Raw genomic sequence first — 19,733 nt, forward strand, 5'->3', positions numbered from 1 at the left:
AACGTAAAGACTTTGTCTCCATTTTAGCATACACAGCAGAAGAAGATAATAGCGAAGAAAGGGATAGTAGATGGCAGGAATAATTGTGGCAGTGAACTTAATTGTGATAGGGAACCCTGTTAATGGGAAGCACATCAACAAGAGTCACAGGGGAATGCAGAGAATGTGTGATGTGGGTGGACGAAGCCTTGGCTATCAGAGCTGATCCAGTCATGGCAGAACTTGTCAGGGCAGCCTCAGCGAGTCTGCTGGTGTGAATGCAGGTGCGAGATAGAGGCAGAGCAGATCATATAGGAGATGGGTGGTGCAGCACGTGGGAAGCCGTTTCAATGGAAGGCTAGGAAAGAATGGATGGGAGTGTGGTTGCTATCGGAATGTTAGTTCACTAACAAAGAGAGTTGAACAGTCTCTCTGTAGTGCTGGTGGCCATGCTGAGAGATGCCTTTGAAGAGGACACTTAGACGTGTCCACAAACTTAAAAGTTTGGAGAGTGATGGTTTACATAAGGCAGCCCTTCTCTGATTCACCCCTTTTCAGGCCCCTCGCTTTAATCACTCAGCAGCTTGGCGAGACCAGATACGTCATATCATTCTAATGACAAAAGGAACGGACTGCTGCTATTGCTCTTGACTCGGAGAGGCTGCCTGTGCGCTCCAGCTGCAGAGCAGCGTTGGATTTCGGAGAAGGTCTTGGTAGTCGGTTTGCAAATGGAATTAGAGAGCCAGAATATCACTCTACAAGTTGTCGTTATAAACAAGAAAGAGTTAATGTGTTCCAACCATGAAGATAATTAGTTAACTGTGGTCTGAAAGAGTTATAAAGACTGCTTATTTTGGGACATGAACTCGTTTAAAGAGAGAGAGAGGGAAAGTTAAGGCCACATTAGGTATTCTACTTATTCTTTATGCCTCAAGTGAATAAATATCCTGAAATCGACATACCAAGTAACTAAAATAAGTGTCTTGAACAGTAGTCTTCCCAGCAGAAATGTTTATTAAACACCAGAGGACTAATTGGTTTACAATTAAATAGCAAATAACTTACTTTGAATTCCCACATGATCTATTTCTATATTTATTTTAAAAACGGAATTTTAAGTTCTAATACTGTATCATGTTTCTTTCACAGATGTTTTCTCTCAAATATAATTAAGTATAAATTCCTGTAACCTGAGCGCATTCTCATTATGATTTTTGCTCAAGTCCTGACTTCATGGATGATTTATGACCGTTATACGCTACAATGAGCAATCGAAAACTTCCAAAAGATTTGGCAGAGTATAGAGATAACATACACGTATTTTTCATATCTAGTCACAAATATTTACCAACATGGCTTTCTGTTCCACATTTAAGCATTTTGACTGCAGTCGCATATTTTACAGTGTGTCAAATGGTGAGCAGCAAAGGAAAAAAAAATCTGTTATCTTTGCTTCTGTATGCCCCAGGAAATCAAAAGATGTACACATTTAGAAATGAGTTGATAATGTTTTTTCCTTTTTTGGTTAGAGAGTTTTAAGCAGATCCACACACAGACATACACACATGTACACACACACAATTTAACTTTTTTTATTCCTTTGGTTTGTTTTCAGATGTAAGCATGGACCAAGGCATAGATGTTGCAAACACTATGAGGATAATTGCATCTCTTATTGCATTAAAGTAAGTATATAAAATCTAATAACCACAGGGAATGTGTATGGAAAGAACTTATTTATTAAAACATAATTTCAAAGTAAATGGAAAAATTGACAGTAATTGCTATAATTCTTTGCATTTGACTTGCCGAGTAAGATACTTCTGAAAAATAGGTGACGATTTAGCTTTTAGGATTCACTTACCAGATCTTTTGTTAAATAATTTTGAAATTGGCTTGCTTATTTAATGTAAAACAAAATATTCGGTTGGCCAAAAAGCTTGTTCAGATTTTCTGTACCGTCTTGTAGGAAAACTCGAACGAACCTTTTGGCCAACCCAAAAGAAGGTGAAGCAGCAACAACAAAAACGACCGAGAAATCAAGTCATTAAAACTAGTAATGCTTTGCAGTGTATCCTCATTAGAATACATCTGAGAACAAAGCCCTGGGCCGTGCTGTGTGCTAGGGCTCAGCAGCCACGCACATAGGCTACCCAGTCTGGGACAGTGGCATTTGCTTTTGGACTTGTGAAGCTGTTACATTTTTTAAGGCATGAAGGTAACTGGAGCATGTCCACAGTTGTTCTACATTAAGAAGTTAGTTATGCCCACTGGCATAAATTCCCCGCTCCCTAATATATGAGTGTACCAGAGCAGAGCTCCCCACCCCCACCCCCGGCCCCCATCCCCTGCCGACCACAGCCCACTCCCCCCGATCCCCACCGACTCTGGGAAGGAAGTGTTGTCACTGCGGTTAGTCTGGCACAGGTGGTACCATCTGCTGCAAGTTCTTTAGTTCTGGACGGTGCTCTCACAATCCTGACGCTGTACAAAATTTATGTTCTTTGTCACAACATCTAATCCCCGCCTTATGGATGATGAGAGGAGCAGAGCTGTACAGCACCTCAAAAGACAGCCTCCTGATGGTCCCCCTCGGGAGGGACTGTATCACATTGGTGCCTGTGAATGTGAGTGCCTGTGGCTTGGTGTTGATGGTGGCACTCAGCCAAGCCAACACTTACCTTTAAAATCCTCAAAGATGGAAGCAGGGGTAAAAGCGGTAGAGTATTTTTTCCATCGGGCAGTAATTTCTGCTCCACTCCTTCCAAATCTGATTTCCTGCCCCATTTTTAAAGTGGCAAAAAATAAAAAGAAAAAAGAAAGGAAAGGAATGTTGCCGGCAGCCTCGGAGTCTGCCAGCTCCATGAGAGGGTTATTATTCCCTCCAACTCGAGGGAATTCTACTCTAGGGGGCAGATTTCAGGAAGGAGACTAAGAAAAGTATTCTGACTAAATTAGAGGTATGTGAAATTTTGGGGAGAGGAGAGATGATTTTTTTTTAATTATATGAGAAAGTTAGTGAGAATTACTGACTTATGATAAAAAGTAGTCATTCTTTCAAATGTGTACCAGTACTATAAACTTTCTAATATGTATGTACATTGTAATTAATATTATGTCCGTGAATGTAAAATTGTTTGGAGATTTGTGGGTGAGGAATTTATCCCACAAGTATAGTTAAATATTCTGACAGTGCACCTCATTATTCCATGGGCTCAGTTGCCCCTCCTGTTAAATCAGACCCCTGAGTAAATACTCACATGAATTACATTCCCCCAAGCTCACTGTACTCCATTCACACTAACTCTTGGTTGATGCCTGTCAGTCTCTTTTTTGGCTCTGTGCGTTTTTGTCCAAGCTATCTGAAATGTCTTTCTCCTGCTAGTTCCTTCTCTTTTGTGTCTGTTGAAATGTCAAGTCCTTAGTAGTCTTCCCTTACCAGTAATCTAATGTAGGTTGTCCTTTTAATATCTCACCCAGTGCCTGATTATTTCCTTCACAACACTTTTTGTATTCTGTAATTATGTTTGTTTACATATTTTCTCTTCTTCTGATGGGCATGGAAGCTCCATGAAGGCAGGACTTTTGTGTCCCCTTCGCTGCTGTGTCCCCAGCATGGAATGTAATCTTTGGCACACAAGAGGCAATCACTGAACCTTTCCTGAATACATGAAAGGGTGAATAGATGGAGGGATAATCGATCTCTTGAAAACAGCATGAAATGATTGAACATAAGTGTGATCTTTGAACCCTCAGGTTAATATTACAAGATTACCAATGACAAGATATAAGTGTGATCACTTCATGAATTAACCAAGGACTGAGCAGTTTCAGTTAAACAAATGTGTGATAATTCGTACTAATTGATTGGACAATTTAATTTTCATGTTTTAACCAGGTATTAGGTAGCTTCAGATAAATTGATGACTGTTTATTCATAGTAATTCAAAATTTTTCTAAAAGAAGGCTGCTATCCAAAAAATACAAACCTGGTCTTTGGAACTTAGCAGCAAACACTAAGACTGTCGACGTTTTTCCATTCCAGTGGGGGTGAAAGAGAAGTGTTATAGGAGATCCATATTATAGTGTATTGGTCAAATCATGTTTAAAATACTTTTAAAAATAACATTTTGTTTCAAGATGACTGAAATTTTTCAGTCTCTCAGTATTAAGTGACCTCAAACTTCATTTTCCTAAGTACTGAAATGAAATTGACCAACATTATCATCCTCTCCCTTCCCTTTTACACTATAAATAGTTGTAGGTAATATGGGGAAATGGTGACAGGAAATGTGGATTTATAGCAAATTTGCTTTTTCAAATTTTGTTTAGTTTACCTTAAAGGTACCATTCCCTGGAAATGCTTTAGTCTGACACATTGAGCACAGAAATTAAAACCTGGCTAGATTTTGTTATTTTCCTGGAAAATTCTTTAAACTTGATCATTTAAATTTCTGTTAAAATTTCCAAAAGCATTTCGTTTTGTTAACCGTTTTTTGTGCTTTTTTGGATTTTTTTTTTTTTTTTTGGAATTTCAGTGCTTTTGTTTCTAAAACTCATTTGTGGTTTAGGGATTTTAAATCCCAGTTATTGTCAACAGAATGTCAAGAAGTAGAAGTCTGGTACGTAGACAGTCTTAGCCAGTGCTTGGCAAACTTTTTAAGTCTTGGTAAATCGTAGAAAGTATATCCACTGCAAGCTCTCGTGATTATTTTTAAGGTAATTCTTTTAAAACTGTTTGAGGTTTTAGGACTTAGTTTTGAAAATGGCTACTAGATAAGCTTAAAATTTTTAGTGCCATTTTGATTCTGTGACAGTGAAGTTTATACCTATCAGACTTAAGAATTTGGTTATAAATCATACTTTGCTCCCAATTTTCTCCAGGGTTTCATCAGAATGTTTAGCGTGGGATACTTGATCCAGTGCTGCCTCCGAATTCCCTCTGCATTTAGGCATCTGTTTACACAGCCATCCCGGCTACTTTCTCTCTTCTACAATAAAGAAAACTTCCAGCTCGGAGCTTTTCTGGGCTCTTTTGTTAGCATATACAAGGTAAGGCTTTTAACAAATAGCATAGCATCACCAATGCAATGGACACGAGTTCGAGTAAGCTCCGGGAGTTGGTGATGGACAGGGAGGCCTGGGGTGCTGCAGTCCCTGGGGTCGCAAAGAATCGGACACGACTGAGCAACTGAACTGAACTGATTGTTAAAATGAGATAACAGCCTTAACTCATCTGTCACTTTTCTTAACACTTCTTTCTGTAGTATTCATAAATATCACCAGATATACATAATATACTGGGAATAAAAGTTGGGGACATTTTGTCTTTTAAAGCTTGAAAGTTTGGATATATTATATTTATTCATAATATTAAAGACTTTTCAAAAACTCCTTTTTTTTCAATAATGTAATCACTGAGAAATTATGAACTTCCTAATATTTCTAACATCAAAAGTGATATTAATACACCTGGCCTACGTGTTTTTCTTAATAACATTTACTACCTAAGTATTAATTTAAACATCTTCAGACCCTTCTAGCTGATATCAACCCTTGATAAAACCAGAAAGAATTTTCAGGCGTAACTTATATAAATAATGAGTTATTTTCCATCTCCCTCCCAATCACTTGTTCTACTACACTCTCTTAAATAAACAAAGTTAATGTTCTTCCACCTCTTTCTACATGTTCCTGTAAATGTACCCACACATATATAATAAGCACACACCTAAACACATATACATGGATCATCTGTGACACAGTAAGTACTCTGCAATTTGACGTAATGGCCTTTTGTTTATCGGGAATCACTGATATGTAAATTATATTACTGAAATATTTTATTAAACATCTAAAATTTATATTCTAAATTTAAATGGTAAAGTGTGTTAACTAAGGTTGAGCTGTCTGCATATGCGTGCACACACACAAGTATAGACACAGTTGTTTAAAAGAAACTGCTGTGAAAAATTGAATTCTGGAATTATTTTGTATAAGATGGTTATGTATCATTTTATGTAATTACCTGTAAAAGGTAAATATGCTGCTGCTAAGTTGCTTCAGTCATGTCCGACTCTGTGTGACCCCATAGATAGCAGCCCACCAGGCTCCCCCGTCCCTGGGATTCTCCAGGCAAGAACACTGGAGTGGGTTACCACTTCTTTCTCCAATGCATGAAAGTGAGAAGTGAAAGTGAAGTTGTTCAGTCGTGTCTGACCCTCAGCAACCCCATGGACTGCAGCCCTCCAGGCTCCTCCATCCGTGGGATTTTCCAGGCAAGAACACTGGAGTGGGGTGCCATTGCCTTCTCCAAAAGCAGTCATAGACAATATATAAATGAATGAGCATGGCTGTATTCCAATAAAACTTAATCACACTGTATTAGAATTTCATATAATTTTCATGCGTCACAAAATATTTTTTATTTACTTTTATCCCTTGAGATATGCAAAAACATTCTTAGCTTATGAGCCATACAGAAATAGATGGCAGGCTAGATTTGGCTAGTGGGTCATAGTTTTCTGACCACTGCTTTAGAGAGTTGATTCATTTTTATAGCAATTCTAGGTCAAAAAGGCCTTCTCATGTGGCACTAGTGGCAAAGAACCCACCTGCCAACCTAGGAGACAGAAGAGATGCAAGTTTGATCCCTGGGTAGGGAAGATCTCCTGGAAGAGGGCACAGCAACCCACTCCAGTATTCTTGCCTGGAGAATCACTGTAGCCTGGAGGGCTACAGTCCATGGGGTCTCAAAGAGTCAGACGTGACTGAAACGACTGAGCACAGCACAAGATAAGAAAAACATGTCTTCTATTAATAAGTTAATGAGTTGACCTTCATTTTACCATTTCCAGAGCTCTTCATTTCTTTTTTTAATCTAATTTTTTTTGTGGTATCTTATACCTTATTTAATTTAAATAAGATCACCAATTTGCCTCCAAGGCCAGCTGATGACTCACCCATTACAGATGTTACATGCAGTTTTTCTCTTAGAACTGAAACAACTGAAGGAATTGTATTTTCTTCTTGATACAGGGTACTAGTTGCTTCCTGCGCTGGGTCAGAAATCTGGATGATGAACTGCATGCCATTATAGCTGGTAAAAAAGTATAATATATATATTATAAAATATATATGATATACATATATTATCACATCAATCTATGATAGGAGTGAAGCAGAAATGGTTTTCAAATTCATCTGATTTCCTTGTATCTTCCTTTTTCTAATAGAATTCCCATCAAGGCACTAGCATTAATATTTTGTACTTGTGAAGTTGAACATACCAAGGCTCTCTTGCCATATGATGTTTTGAGTTGGCAACATAATGACTTGGGTTTCTGTCCTGCGACAGGCCAGAAATTCTAGGGAATGTGTCACAAAAGAACATAAAATATTAATAAGTGACTATTGATTTCTTACAAGCATTTTTATTTTACCATTGGCAGCTGACATGTTTTTAAATAATTTTTTAAGGAACTCAAGTAATGTTATAAACATAAAAACTAAACATTTTTGGTAAGCTCAGTAAATTTTATTACTTAAGCTGACTAGATGATTTTTCAGATATTTTTAGTAATGTCCCTGCTATTAGTATTCCAGACCTCCCGCCACCTTGCTTTTCCATTTATAGAATGAAAGCAATGGAGAGAAGTGTGGTGACAGCACTAAGTATGGTTTGAGCTCTTAGGACAATAAATGAAAGAATATTTCTGCTTAAAATGAGAATGATACTAGTAGCCTTTAAAAATTGTAATATTTGGTAAGACCACTGCTGTTTTTAAAAGTTTAATTTAAAATGTGAGGTTTCTTATGGTATCAGAACTGTGGTTCCTAATTCTGAAGGTCAATTTTTAAGTTTAAAAAAATATGATAAAGAAGAATTCACCCCATTTTCATATCATTGCTTGTACTACTGTCCTCGATTTTGTTATAGCAAAAGTCAGTGCTAAATCCATTATTTCCTATTTAAGTGAATTAACGTTTCTGAGTGACGTAATAACAAAGAAGTACTTTTGAGTTCTGATCGATTTTGCCTTATTTATTATTGTTTCAGGATTTTTGGCAGGAGTATCAATGATGTTTTATAAAAGCACAACAATTTCCATGTATTTAGCTTCCAAATTGGTAGAGGTAAGCAAACATTTTTATGTATATACAGCCAAATGATATAGAGCCTTTTAGCTACTTCAGCAACAATATATATCCCAGTTTCAAAAGCAAATTCTAACCTTATGAAAGTGAATCTTTATGAATCTTTACAAAGCCAGTTTTCCTATTTCTTCTTTTTTTCTCTGTGTCATTTTCAAATATACACAAGCATAGGAAGAATAACGTGATAATCCTCATGTGCCCGTCATATAGCTTCAACACTTCACAGCATTGGGCCAGTCTCCTTTCATCTATACTGCTCCAAATCCCCAGGTACCAAATTATTTTAAAACAAATCCCAGACATCAAGTCACTCCATTCATAAACAACTCAGGAGAAAGAGTCCTTGAAAAATAAAACTAAAGGATAAAGACTCTTTAAAAACAAACAAATCAACAGTGCCATCAGGGTATAAACAAAATGCATATCACCCATTTTAGAAGTCTGCTAATTCTTCAATATTATCGTTATCCAATTAGAACTTACACTTTCAATATTACCTCACACATATCTTTTGCAGTCCCTTTGTTTTAATTGGAGTTAGTTTTATGTTAAAATGCTGTATTACTGTATAATGAATATTAAGTAAAAATCATCTGCATAGGTAACTTCTTTGAAAAAATTATTTTATGTTCTTTATTTCATGGACCACTCATATCTTCTTAAACCCCCCTCCAACCTGTTGAAACACCATTCTGTCTTGGTCATCTTTCCCCTTTTCTTATTAGTTTCACTTTAGCATTCCCACAATCCAGAAAACCCATCTCCATGAATTATCCCATTTCTGGCCATATAGATGTGCTGAGAATCCCTCATAAATACCCTGCATGTTCACCCTGTCCGTTAGCCCTGCTTTTCCTCTCTTACTTAGTTGTTGATCCGAGACCTCTTGGAAGATTGCACTTTTATAAGTGTGGTCAGCAGGCTAACATTGGTCCATGAACTGCACATTACCAGTTCATGACAAAGAAAGGATAGAAATTGAGAGGAAGCATTTGGAAACTTTAATAGCACCTCAATAGAGTAATTTGTTTTTTGAATATAACAGTAAAAATTTAGTTCAACTTTGTGTTTAAATTTTTTTTCCAATAATTCATTTTTATTATAAAAGCATCAGGCCATGACAACTAGAAATTTGTTTTTTAAGAAGTGGTTCTTATGTTTGAGAAGCAGTACTCAATGTAGTCATTTCTGAAATTCTCTTTGGTCCTTTGTCCTAGACAGAGTAGTTGCTCTTTCCTCTGGGGAGACAACATATATTATATATTAATATGTACACATACATATATACATGATAGACATAAATATACATACATACACATGTGATGGTCTGCAACCTAATCTGTATAGATATCTTGTTAGAGTGCATTAGTATTTGTTATGCACTAACCAGGTTTACACCAGTACATGTTTAATGAATGCATAAATGAAGGAAAAGTAAGAAGTCAGGAAATCCCTGGAGTAACAGGCAAATTTGGCCTTGGAGTACAGAATGAAGCAGGGCAAAGGCTAATAGAGTTTTGCCAAGAGAACGCACTGGTCATAGCAAACACCCTCTTCCAACAACACAAGAGAAGACTCTACACATGGACATCACCAGATGGTCATTACCGAAATCAGATTGATTATATTCTTTGCAGCCAAAGATGGAGAAGCTCTATACAGTCAGCAAAAACAAGACCGGGAGCTGACTGTGGCTCAGATCATGAACTCCTTATTGCCAAATTCAGACTTAAATTGAAGAAAGTAGGGAAACCACTAGACCATTCAGGTATGACCTAAATCAAATCCCTTATGATTATATGGTGGAAGTGACAGATTCAAGGGATTAGATCTGATAGACAGAGCGCCTGATGAACTTTGGGTGGAGGTTTCGGACATTATACAGGAGACAGGGATCAAGACCATCCCCAAGAAAAAGAAATGCAAAAAAGCAAAATGGCTGTCTGAGGAGGCATTACAAGTAGCTGTGGAAAGAAGGGAAGTGAAAAGCAAAGGAGAAAAGGAAAGATATGCCCATTTGAATGCAGAGTTCCAAAGAATAGCAAGGAGAGATAAGAAAGCCTTCCTCAGTGATCAGTGCAAAGAAATAGAGGAAAAAATAGAATGGGAAAGACTAGAGATCTTTCTAGACAAAGATGGGCACAATAAAGGACAGAAATGGTATGGACCTAACAGAAACAGAAGACATTAAGAAAAGGTGGCAAGAATACACAGAAGAACTATACAAAAAAGATCTTCATGACCCAAATAATCATGATGGTGTGGTCACTCACCTAGAGCCAGACATCCTGGAATGTGAAGTCAAGTGGGCCTTAGGAAACATCACCACGAACAAAGCTAGTGGAGGTGATGGAATTCCAGTTGAGCTATTTCAAATCCTGAAAGATGATGCTGTGAAAGTGCTGCCCTCAATTTGCCAGCAAATTTGAAAGACTCAGCAGTGGCCACAGGACTGAAAAAGGTCAGTTTTCATTCCAATCCCAAAGAAAGGCAATGCCAAAGAATGCTCAAACTACCGCACAATTGCACTCATCTCACACGCTAGTAAAGTAATGCTCAAAGTTATCCAAGCCAGGCTTCAACAGTACTTGAACTTGAAGTACGTGAACTTCCAGATGTTCAAGCTGGTTTTAGAAAACGCAGAGGAACCAGAGATCAAGTTCCTAACATCCACTGGATTATGAAAAAAGCAAGAGAGTTCCAGAAAAACATCTACTTCTGCTTTATTGACTATGCCAAAGCCTTTGACTGTGTGGATCACCACAAACTGTGGAAAATTCTGAAAGAGATGGGAATACCAGACCACCTGACCTGCCTCTTGAGAAACCTATATGCAGGTCAGTGAAGCAACAGTTAGAACTGAACATGGAACAGCAGACTGGTTCCAAATTGGGAAAGGAGTACATCAAGGCTGTATATTGTCACCCTGCTTATTTAACTTATATGCAGAGTACATCATGAGAAACACTGGGCTGGAAGAAGCACAAGCTGGAATCAGGATTGCTGGGAGAAATATCAATAACCTCAGATATACAGATGACACCACCCTTATGGCAGAAAGCGAAGAAGCACTAAAGAACTTCTTGATGAAAGTGAAAGAGGAGAGTGAAAAAGTTGGCTTAAAACTGAACATTCAGAAAACTAAGATCATGGCATTGGTCCCATCACTTCATGGCAAATAGATGGGGAAACAGTGACAGACTTTATTTTGTTAGGCTCCAAAATCACTGCAGATGGTGATTGCAGCCATGAAATTAAAAGACACTTGCTCCTTGGAAGGAAAGTTATGACCAACCTAGACAGCTTATTAAAAAGCAGAGACATTACTTTACCAACAAAGGTCTGTCTAGTCAAGGCTGCAGTTTTTCCAGTAGTTATGTATGGATGTGACAGTTGGACTATAAAGAAAGCTGAGGACTGAAGAATTGATGCTTTTGAACTGTGGTGTTGGAGAAGACTCTTGAGAGTCCCTTGGACTGCAAGGAGATCAGCCAGTCCATCCTAAAGGAAATCAGTCTTGAATATTCATTGAAAGGACAGATGTTGAAACTGAAACTCCAATACTTTGGCCACTTGACGTGAAGAACTGACTCATTGGAAAAGATCCTGATGCTGGGAAAGATTGAGGGCAGGAGGAGAAGGGGATGACAGAGGATGAGATGGTTGGATGGCATCACCGACTCAATGGGCATGAGTTTGGGTAAACTCCAGGGGTTGGTGATGAACAGGGAAGCCTGGTGTGCTGCAGTCTGTGGGGTCACAAAGAGTCAGATACAACTGAGTGACTGAACTGAACTAAATGAATAGATCTGACAGAGAAGGGAAGACTTGGATGCTGTACAGAAAGCACTGAAGAATACATGACATGAAAGAGGTAGAAATCAGGTGCTGTTGAATTTCACAGAAACGTGTTATTACTGGCATCTGGGGGCTGGGGTGAGGGGCTGAGGGAAAGGAAACAGCTGACACTTAACTCTATCAGGGAAGATATACCTGTAATTTGAGCTCTGGAAGGAGTGTTAGGATTTTGAAAGGTAGAAAAAGTAGTTGTAGATAAGGAACGCCTTGCTCCACTTTGTTGTTAATGCTATTTAAAGTTGTTTTCCTTATAAATCTCCCATTATGCTTGTTTTGCAGACAATGTATTTCAAAGGCATTGAAGCAGGAAAGGTGCCCTATTTTCCCCATGCAGACACTATCATCTATTCCATCTCTACAGCGATTTGCTTCCAGGCAGTAAGTATAGCTTTTTGAAATGAGAAATAGAATTATTTCTGTTTCTAATGTGTATTAAACCAATGAGGGGAAAAGAAAGGCCTAGAAGCATTTCCATTTTTTACACTGTATGCTTTTTTGTCTTATTAGCAAGATAGCTGACAAGTATCCAATCACTAAACATGTTAACTTAGTGGGCCAGGTCATGTTTTACGAACACAACCATTTTAGGTTTCAATGGAGTACAGTTTTTTAGGAAAATTATCACTCCAGTATCTTGGCTAGAATGCCCTCACTTAATTTTACTTCTTGAAAAACAGATCCCATGGACATAAATAAGAATAATTGCATTTCCTCAACATTACTCAAGCAGTGAGGACAGGGATAGAGTCTAGTTTAATAAAAGCATTATTCAGTCTCTTCAAGTTCTATAATCACCATTATTGATGTTAATGATCTTAGGACTTCTGCAGAGTTTTGGGGATAGCTTTTATTTGCACTTTCTCACGATAATCCTTCCAGGTTGGTAAACTCATTATAATTAGTGAAGTGCCAGCTATCTAATGGATATCTAGTAAATGCTTCCTAATAATAATGACTGTTAACTCAATCATTATTTCATGTACAATATTTTTGTTTGAAGGCATATTTACAAAGATTCTAGAAAGTCAACTTACACTTTTTTTTCGCTGTCGGGGTATTTTTTTTTTTTTTTAACACAATGAGCGATAAAAATAGAGATAAAAGTATTCTATTGCCTAAGACGGATAGTGTTTGCTGTTTACTAAAAAAAGTCTCGAATAATTTTAGGCTGTCATGGAAGTTCAGACCTTACGACCATCTTACTGGAAGTTCCTTTTAAGACTCACCAAGGGCAGGTAAGATATCTATGAGATATTGTAACTGATTATGCTGCTGCTGCTGCTGCTGCTGCTAAGTTGCTTCAGTCATGTCCGACTCTGTGCGACCCCATAGATGGCAGCCCACCAGGCTCCCCCGTCCCTGGGATTCTCCAGGCAAGAACACTGGAGTGGGTTGCCATTTCCTTCTCCAATGCATGAAAGTGAAAAAATAAAGTGAAGTCGCTCAGTCATGTCCGACTCTTCCCGATCCCATGAACTGCAGCCTACCAGGCTCCTCCATCCATGGGATTTTCCAGGCAAGAGTACTGGAGTGGGGTGCCATAACTGATCATAAAAAAAAAAAACAATTACCACAAAAAAGATTTTGAATCTTTTTGTCCACTTGAGGGAGTACTCTTTGGTAAGGTAGCTATCTAGGTGTAAAACAAATTTGAACTAAAATTCAATAAGAATAACATGGGATGTTTCTTTTTGTTTAAAAATACTAAACAGATTCATTAGAAATCCTGTCTAAACAATAGACTCATGTCCATTTGGGAAAAATAATGAAAAATAATCACATTCTTTTACCTGATTTTTGTAAGCATATTTTTCTTTGCCTTTACTATCATGTTCTGTATTGGTGCTGGTGTTTGCATTTCCTGATTATAATCTAGTGAGAGGCAATGTAGCCTGATACACAGACTGTGAGTTTGGGAGTTGAACAAACCTGGGTGTGACCCCAGCACCAGTACCCTTTGCTGTGTCACTGGTTGGGAAAGTTGTTTACCCTCGTGAGCCTCAAGTTTCTTTCTCTCTACAGTGAAGCAATAATGCATACTTGTTATGGTTGTGGGAAAATCAATGTTTGTGGCAGCCCTTAGCACTTAGTAGGCACTCAGTAAATAGCATCTGCCATTGACTTTGCTGTCATTAATAGTAATAGTAGAAAACAATTGTATAGCTCTGGCTGTGTCCCAGAAGTGGTTTTAAGATACACACATTAACACACACAACACACATATACATACATATGTGTTTAATGCTTTAAATAGCTCTGTGAGATAGGTACTAGGTACTGTTAATATCTTGGCGTTACTTGTGGGGAGATCGAGATGCACACAGAGTTTAAGCACTTGCAGAATCACAAAGCTAGTAAAGGATGGAGCTCGGGTTGAGCCAGGCAGTCTGGCTGCAGAGTTCTTCCTCTTAGCCATGACACTGTGTAGTATTATTATTATTAAATCATTAAAATCTACATTATTAATCTATATTGTTATCATTTGATCATTTATTTCTTTGTCATTTATGTTTCTTTGCACATCAGTGAGTTTAACCCATTGATTATGTTGGAAGGGAACTTAGCGTTGGGAAGGAGCTAAAAGTCACATTTATGGGTTCTTGGAACAATGACACTGGCTAATGACTCAAAGCTAATTTCACCCTGGTATCTTCCCCAGAGAAGAAGAGCTTATAATCAGGCAGAGAGATGCAGAAGGTCCATCCTGCACATTAGCTGAATATGTGTCTTTTAAAAATTTCTTATCTTTTAGGTGATGGAGAAAGTGAGGGCATGTTTTTACTCTGTTGTGTGTATTAGAAATTTGAAAACCTATAAGCTGTTTCCTCTTCATTAAATATTTGCACATTTGAATGTATTTTCTGTTGATTGTGAGACATTAAAATTTTAGTTATGGGAGGAATTACCTTTAATACCTTCGCTTGTCTGTAAATGTCAGCTCATTCATTATATATGTAGCTTCTTATAATTGTATTCATCCATTAATCAAGAAAATCACAATGAACCTATTTTTCTGTTTGACACAATCTAGAGGAAAGAGCTCTGGAAGGGTTTGAAATGATGGTGGTAATCTCTGGGGCTTCAGGTTTGGGGACTAGCATCTTTTCAAAGAAAACTTGAGACAGTGTATCTTGAAGAGTAGCAAAATGACTTTTCAATCTGCCACTGAGTCTCTTGCCTTGTCAGCTCTTCTGTCTTCCCATCCCATGAAAGATAAATGAAGCGAATCATCTTCTTTTACGACGTCATTGGGTACTCATTTCCTGTGTCCTTGTTTTACAGGTTTGCTGTCATGAACCGCAAAGTCCTTGATGTTTTTGGTACCGGCGCATCTAAAAACTTCCCGGACTTCACCCCTAGGTTGGACCCAAGATACACAACTGTAACGCCAGAGTTGCCCATCGAGTTTTCTTGAAGATTACTGTAACTTATTAATGTGACTTAATGTTTCATTATTTTGTCCTGAAGAGTTAATTATGCTGAACACAAAGAAGAGGACCCGAGCTTGAACTTCAGTGTTATTTCAATGAGGGATGCTCTTTTTTGTTTGATTTTCTTACCAATCAGAAATTCAGAAGCTTTTTAGCAAAGTGTTGCTTAATAATTAAGCTCCCTCTATAGCCAGAATCTCATTCTGGGTCACTGTAGTGGTTGAAATTATGATATATTATCGATTAAATTATGTCTACAAGCAATATTAAATAATCTATGTAGAAATATAGTAACAAATAAGAGTATACTTAAAATGACTTTAAAAGATGTTTTAGTTCATTCCAATATAATTCTTGGTGGAAACTAAGAATATAGCTGCATTTTAAGATACAAAAGGATCACGGGTACATGGATTTGATCTGTATTTTTTTTTTTTAACTTTCGAATTAGTAGTGAAATGTTATGGGTAAGGAGTAACTCTTCACAGACAATGCTGCTTTATTTCATATAGAGCAATTTAATTGGAGAAAGTGGCCATTCTTGCTTCAGGGATGCAAAGACGGGTCTCATACTGTTTGGATAAAGGCTGTGGCATCTGTGGTTTCCTTCCACTGATACCTTCATATGTCCCCACGATCCGCTTAGCTGGGCTCTTTGGCAGCCCAGTGAACCTTATGTGTTAATGGTAGGTTAGAATCAGGTGGAAACTGACAAATCTGATACAGTTGAAATGTCTGTTTTAGTCTCTTATGGCAACGTTACACTTGAATATTTAAAAGCAAATGAAGTTATTTTTAAACCTCCTCCTATCGGTTCATTATGTTTGTTTTCATTTATAAGGACTGGATTCATCATAGCTAAGTTTGTATGCCATTGTCGATTTAGAAGGGATCAAATTCTATGGAACAAAAGTAGTTTGGGCAGGTTTGGCAGTTTGTTCCCTCAGCTGTTTCACTTGTTTGACAACTAAAAACATTCTGAAAATCCAGTGGTTGTGAAGAAATACATGTCATCACTAATTGGATGCAGATTCCCTAGCCTGTTTTTAAAAACTCATTATCATCATTTTTACTCCTGTTAGAGCAAGGAAGTGACAAAATGTAGTCACTGCTGATTGTGAGTTAGTTCAGGACCATTTTGATTGAAATACCATCACTCTTTAGAGTTTTTCAGGGACAAGGTATTCTTTTCTAAGTTAATACAAGGCTGAAGTGGTTGTGAAATCTACAATTAATGTAACATATAGGGATAATGGTATATTTTTTAAGCATAATTTTATTGCTGAAAAGTCTTAGGCTGTTGTAAATTAATTATGTTCTATAGAATTATGTTCTAAATTCTACGCAGTAGAACATGTGTTGCAACAAGAATTATAACCCAAACTTTAAATGCTTAATCCTCTGTATTAAATTTCATCAAGCCTTGTATGCTTCTGTTTGCATGTAATCCTAGTCTGGTTGTTATGGCAGATTGAAACCCAACAAAAAAGACAGGCTCTGGTACCATAGTATCAGAAAGAGCCATTTTAATTAGGCCAAAATTTTGCATTATGATTAACTTTAGGATGACTTGTCTGTTAGGCAGTACGGTTAAAGGATCCTTTTGGCTTCAGAATTCCACATTGATTAGTAAATTCAGTTTTAAGTTTTCATTCCCTGGAATCAAAATGATGATTGCTACTGTGTTTACCTTTAAAAACGAAGTATTACAGCAGTGAAGAAAGCACTGCTACTTGCATCTTATTTTCTCTATTCAGAAATTACGTTTATAGTATTTTTCCTGTCCAGTTAAACAGAAAACTTTTAAATCCATAAGTTGTTTTCATTCACAGTAAAAAAAAAAAAAAAACTATGAAATTGAAAGACAAATTCTACTGAAATATGATGAGATTGTTTAGTAAAATTTTACTGGTCAAAAGGTACATTTCTATGATCTATCTTTTTTAACACAAGCTATGGTCATTTTTTATTTTATATAAAATGAAATAGCCATCATGAAGCAGAGTATAATAATGAATGTATAGCTGAAATGAACAGTTAACTAGTTTGCAGTGGTGAATAGAGAAGTACAATTTTATTTTATTGGGACAGGCTGCAAAGTATAGTTGTTCGAGCAGACACAAAGAAACTGTGTTTGTGTTCCTGAAGACAATCAAAATGAATGTCTTTCTACCTCTGACTAACCAAGTACTGATTGACACCTTGGCATCGTAAATAAAGTGAAATAGATGTCTCCATTCCACAATATGTTTTTTAGTCCAATTTATATGCTGAAGAAGTCCTATCTGTGCTAAGTTTCCTTCCACTAGACCTGAGTACATCAAACACTTAATATGCCCTCTTAGTATTTGCTACATCTTTATGTAGACTGAAAAACAGAGCATTGGGGTGCTTAATAGGATTATGAGTGTTTCCTGTATTAATTAGCTATTTCCTGAATTAATAAAATCTTAGCATTAGTACCAACCAAGTAAAAAGAAAAGACAAGTTGCAGGATAACAGATTATCTCAAATCTGTCAGATTCTTACCCATTTTTCATCCAATAGTTTAGTCCATTGTATTACCCATCTCTGAAAGAAAACCGTGATTCAAATGTCTTTTTTAAAAACAAATTCTATGATTTCTCCTATAACCTATAAGCATCGTTATCTCTCAGTTGATGCCTAGTATACTTTTTGCTCTCATTTGTTCTTTAGTGAGTATTCATTTAATAGAGTTTTATCTTCTTTACTCTTTGCTCTCAGACTTTATAACTTACTTTCTTCTGGAACAGACTTGTCTTTCGTGAGGAAACCCAAATCAGTCACCCGTCACACAGTGTGTTCATGTTGAGCTTGCCTGAGTATTCATCTTCCTGTGGGTTTTGTCTAGCTAACAGCTCACTGATGAAATCATTTCTGCTTGCATTTTATCCCTGCCCCGAGTTTCTGAGCCCTCTGACAGTGCCTCGTTAAGGAGAATCAATTACCTCTACCCTCAAGGAGTTTCATCCACTTGCTATGGCAAGCCCTTCTCGCAGTGGGGGTGAGGCAGCCCCGCGGCAAGGCAGAGAGGTGTGCCCGCGGGGAGCGTGGCCTTTGAATCAGCAATCCCCAAGCCCTGGGAACCCTTGGACTCTCCCTGCGGTTTACTGTTTATTGATCCGGCCGTCTTGGCTGTGTCATGCGGGATCTGTTGCTGCGGTGTCCAGACTCTCGTGTGGAACACAGGCTCCAGAGCAGGCCCGGTCCTTGAGGCGCCAGCTTAGCCGCTCTGCGGCCCGTGGGGTCTCAGTTCCCTGACGAGGGGTCGAACCTGCACGTGCCGCACTGCAGGGCGGATTGGTGACCACCGGACTACCCGGGAAGCCTGTCCCTGCCACTGGTTTTTACTTGGTTAAGTAAACACTCATTTCTGAACTGTGACTTTGCTAAGGTACACGATACACTTGATCTCCCCTAGCACCTCAACCTGTTGCTGCTTATTTCTTCCACAGTCATTTTCAGATAGACAGTTTAGATAGTTGAAGATGTGTGACAAAGAAAAAGACGTAAGGAAAACAAAAAGAAATCACCTTTTCTGTGGGCCTGGGCTGAGGCTGGCCTGACTGTGTACGCCCAGGAGACTGTTCTTACTGTTGCCACAACCCTGTGCCTCCTCTTTATAGCCTGTTCCTGTTTGTGCTTTGGGGCTTCTCAGGTAGCTCAGTGGTAAAGAACCCGCCTGCCAGGGCAAGAGACACAGGTTCAGTCCCTGGGTTGGGAAGATTCCCTGGGTTGGGAAGATCCACTGGAGAAGAAAATGGCAACCCACTCCTGTATTCTTGCCTGGAAAATCCCATGGACAGAGGAGCCTGATGGGCTAAACTCCTGTGGGGATCACAGAGTCGGACACGACTTAATGACTAAACAACAGCAGATTAGTGCTTTAGCTGATTCTGTATTCCCTTCTCATGGAATTAGCAAGGAAAAGAGTGTGGGGGACTCGTGTGACTCTAAGATCAAGTGTGGGGGTGCCTGTGGGCCCTGGGGCGGCGTGCACTTCCCTCCAGCTAGGACCTTAGAGTTAAGGCTGTGTTTTCTGTTTTAAGCTACAGCCTCAGGTGACTTTGTAAAGCCTCTGTAGTTATGAACGGGGTGGCTCAGGTTATAAAGAATCTGCCTGCAATTCAGGAGACGTGGGCTTCATCGTTGGGCTGGGAAGATCCCCTGGAGAAGGGAAAGGCTACTCACTCCAGTATTCTGGCCTGGAGAATCCCATGGACAGAGGAGCCTTGCGGGCTCTGGTGGCAGAGTCAGTCACTATTCACAGCTAACACTATAGTAGTG

General features: G+C 38.3%; 1 protein-coding gene across 2 annotated transcripts in view; it reads left to right on the forward strand.

The window, feature by feature from the left end:
- Positions 1-17,670, forward strand: part of TMEM135 (transmembrane protein 135) — a 299,633-nt gene extending 281,963 nt beyond the window's left edge. For both annotated transcript variants that reach the window (XM_027532736.1, XM_027532737.1), the window contains 7 exons: positions 1,595-1,664; positions 4,864-5,031; positions 7,018-7,081; positions 8,039-8,115; positions 12,274-12,372; positions 13,162-13,229; positions 15,277-17,670. In XM_027532736.1, coding sequence (XP_027388537.1) covers positions 1,595-1,664; positions 4,864-5,031; positions 7,018-7,081; positions 8,039-8,115; positions 12,274-12,372; positions 13,162-13,229; positions 15,277-15,409 — 679 coding nt within the window. In that variant the 3' untranslated portion in view covers positions 15,410-17,670. The remainder of the gene's footprint in view (positions 1-1,594; positions 1,665-4,863; positions 5,032-7,017; positions 7,082-8,038; positions 8,116-12,273; positions 12,373-13,161; positions 13,230-15,276) is intronic.
- Positions 17,671-19,733: the final 2,063 nt, after the last annotated feature.

Source organism: Bos indicus x Bos taurus, chromosome 29 (assembly GCF_003369695.1).
Source record: "Bos indicus x Bos taurus breed Angus x Brahman F1 hybrid chromosome 29, Bos_hybrid_MaternalHap_v2.0, whole genome shotgun sequence".
NCBI lineage: Eukaryota > Metazoa > Chordata > Mammalia > Artiodactyla > Bovidae > Bos > Bos indicus x Bos taurus.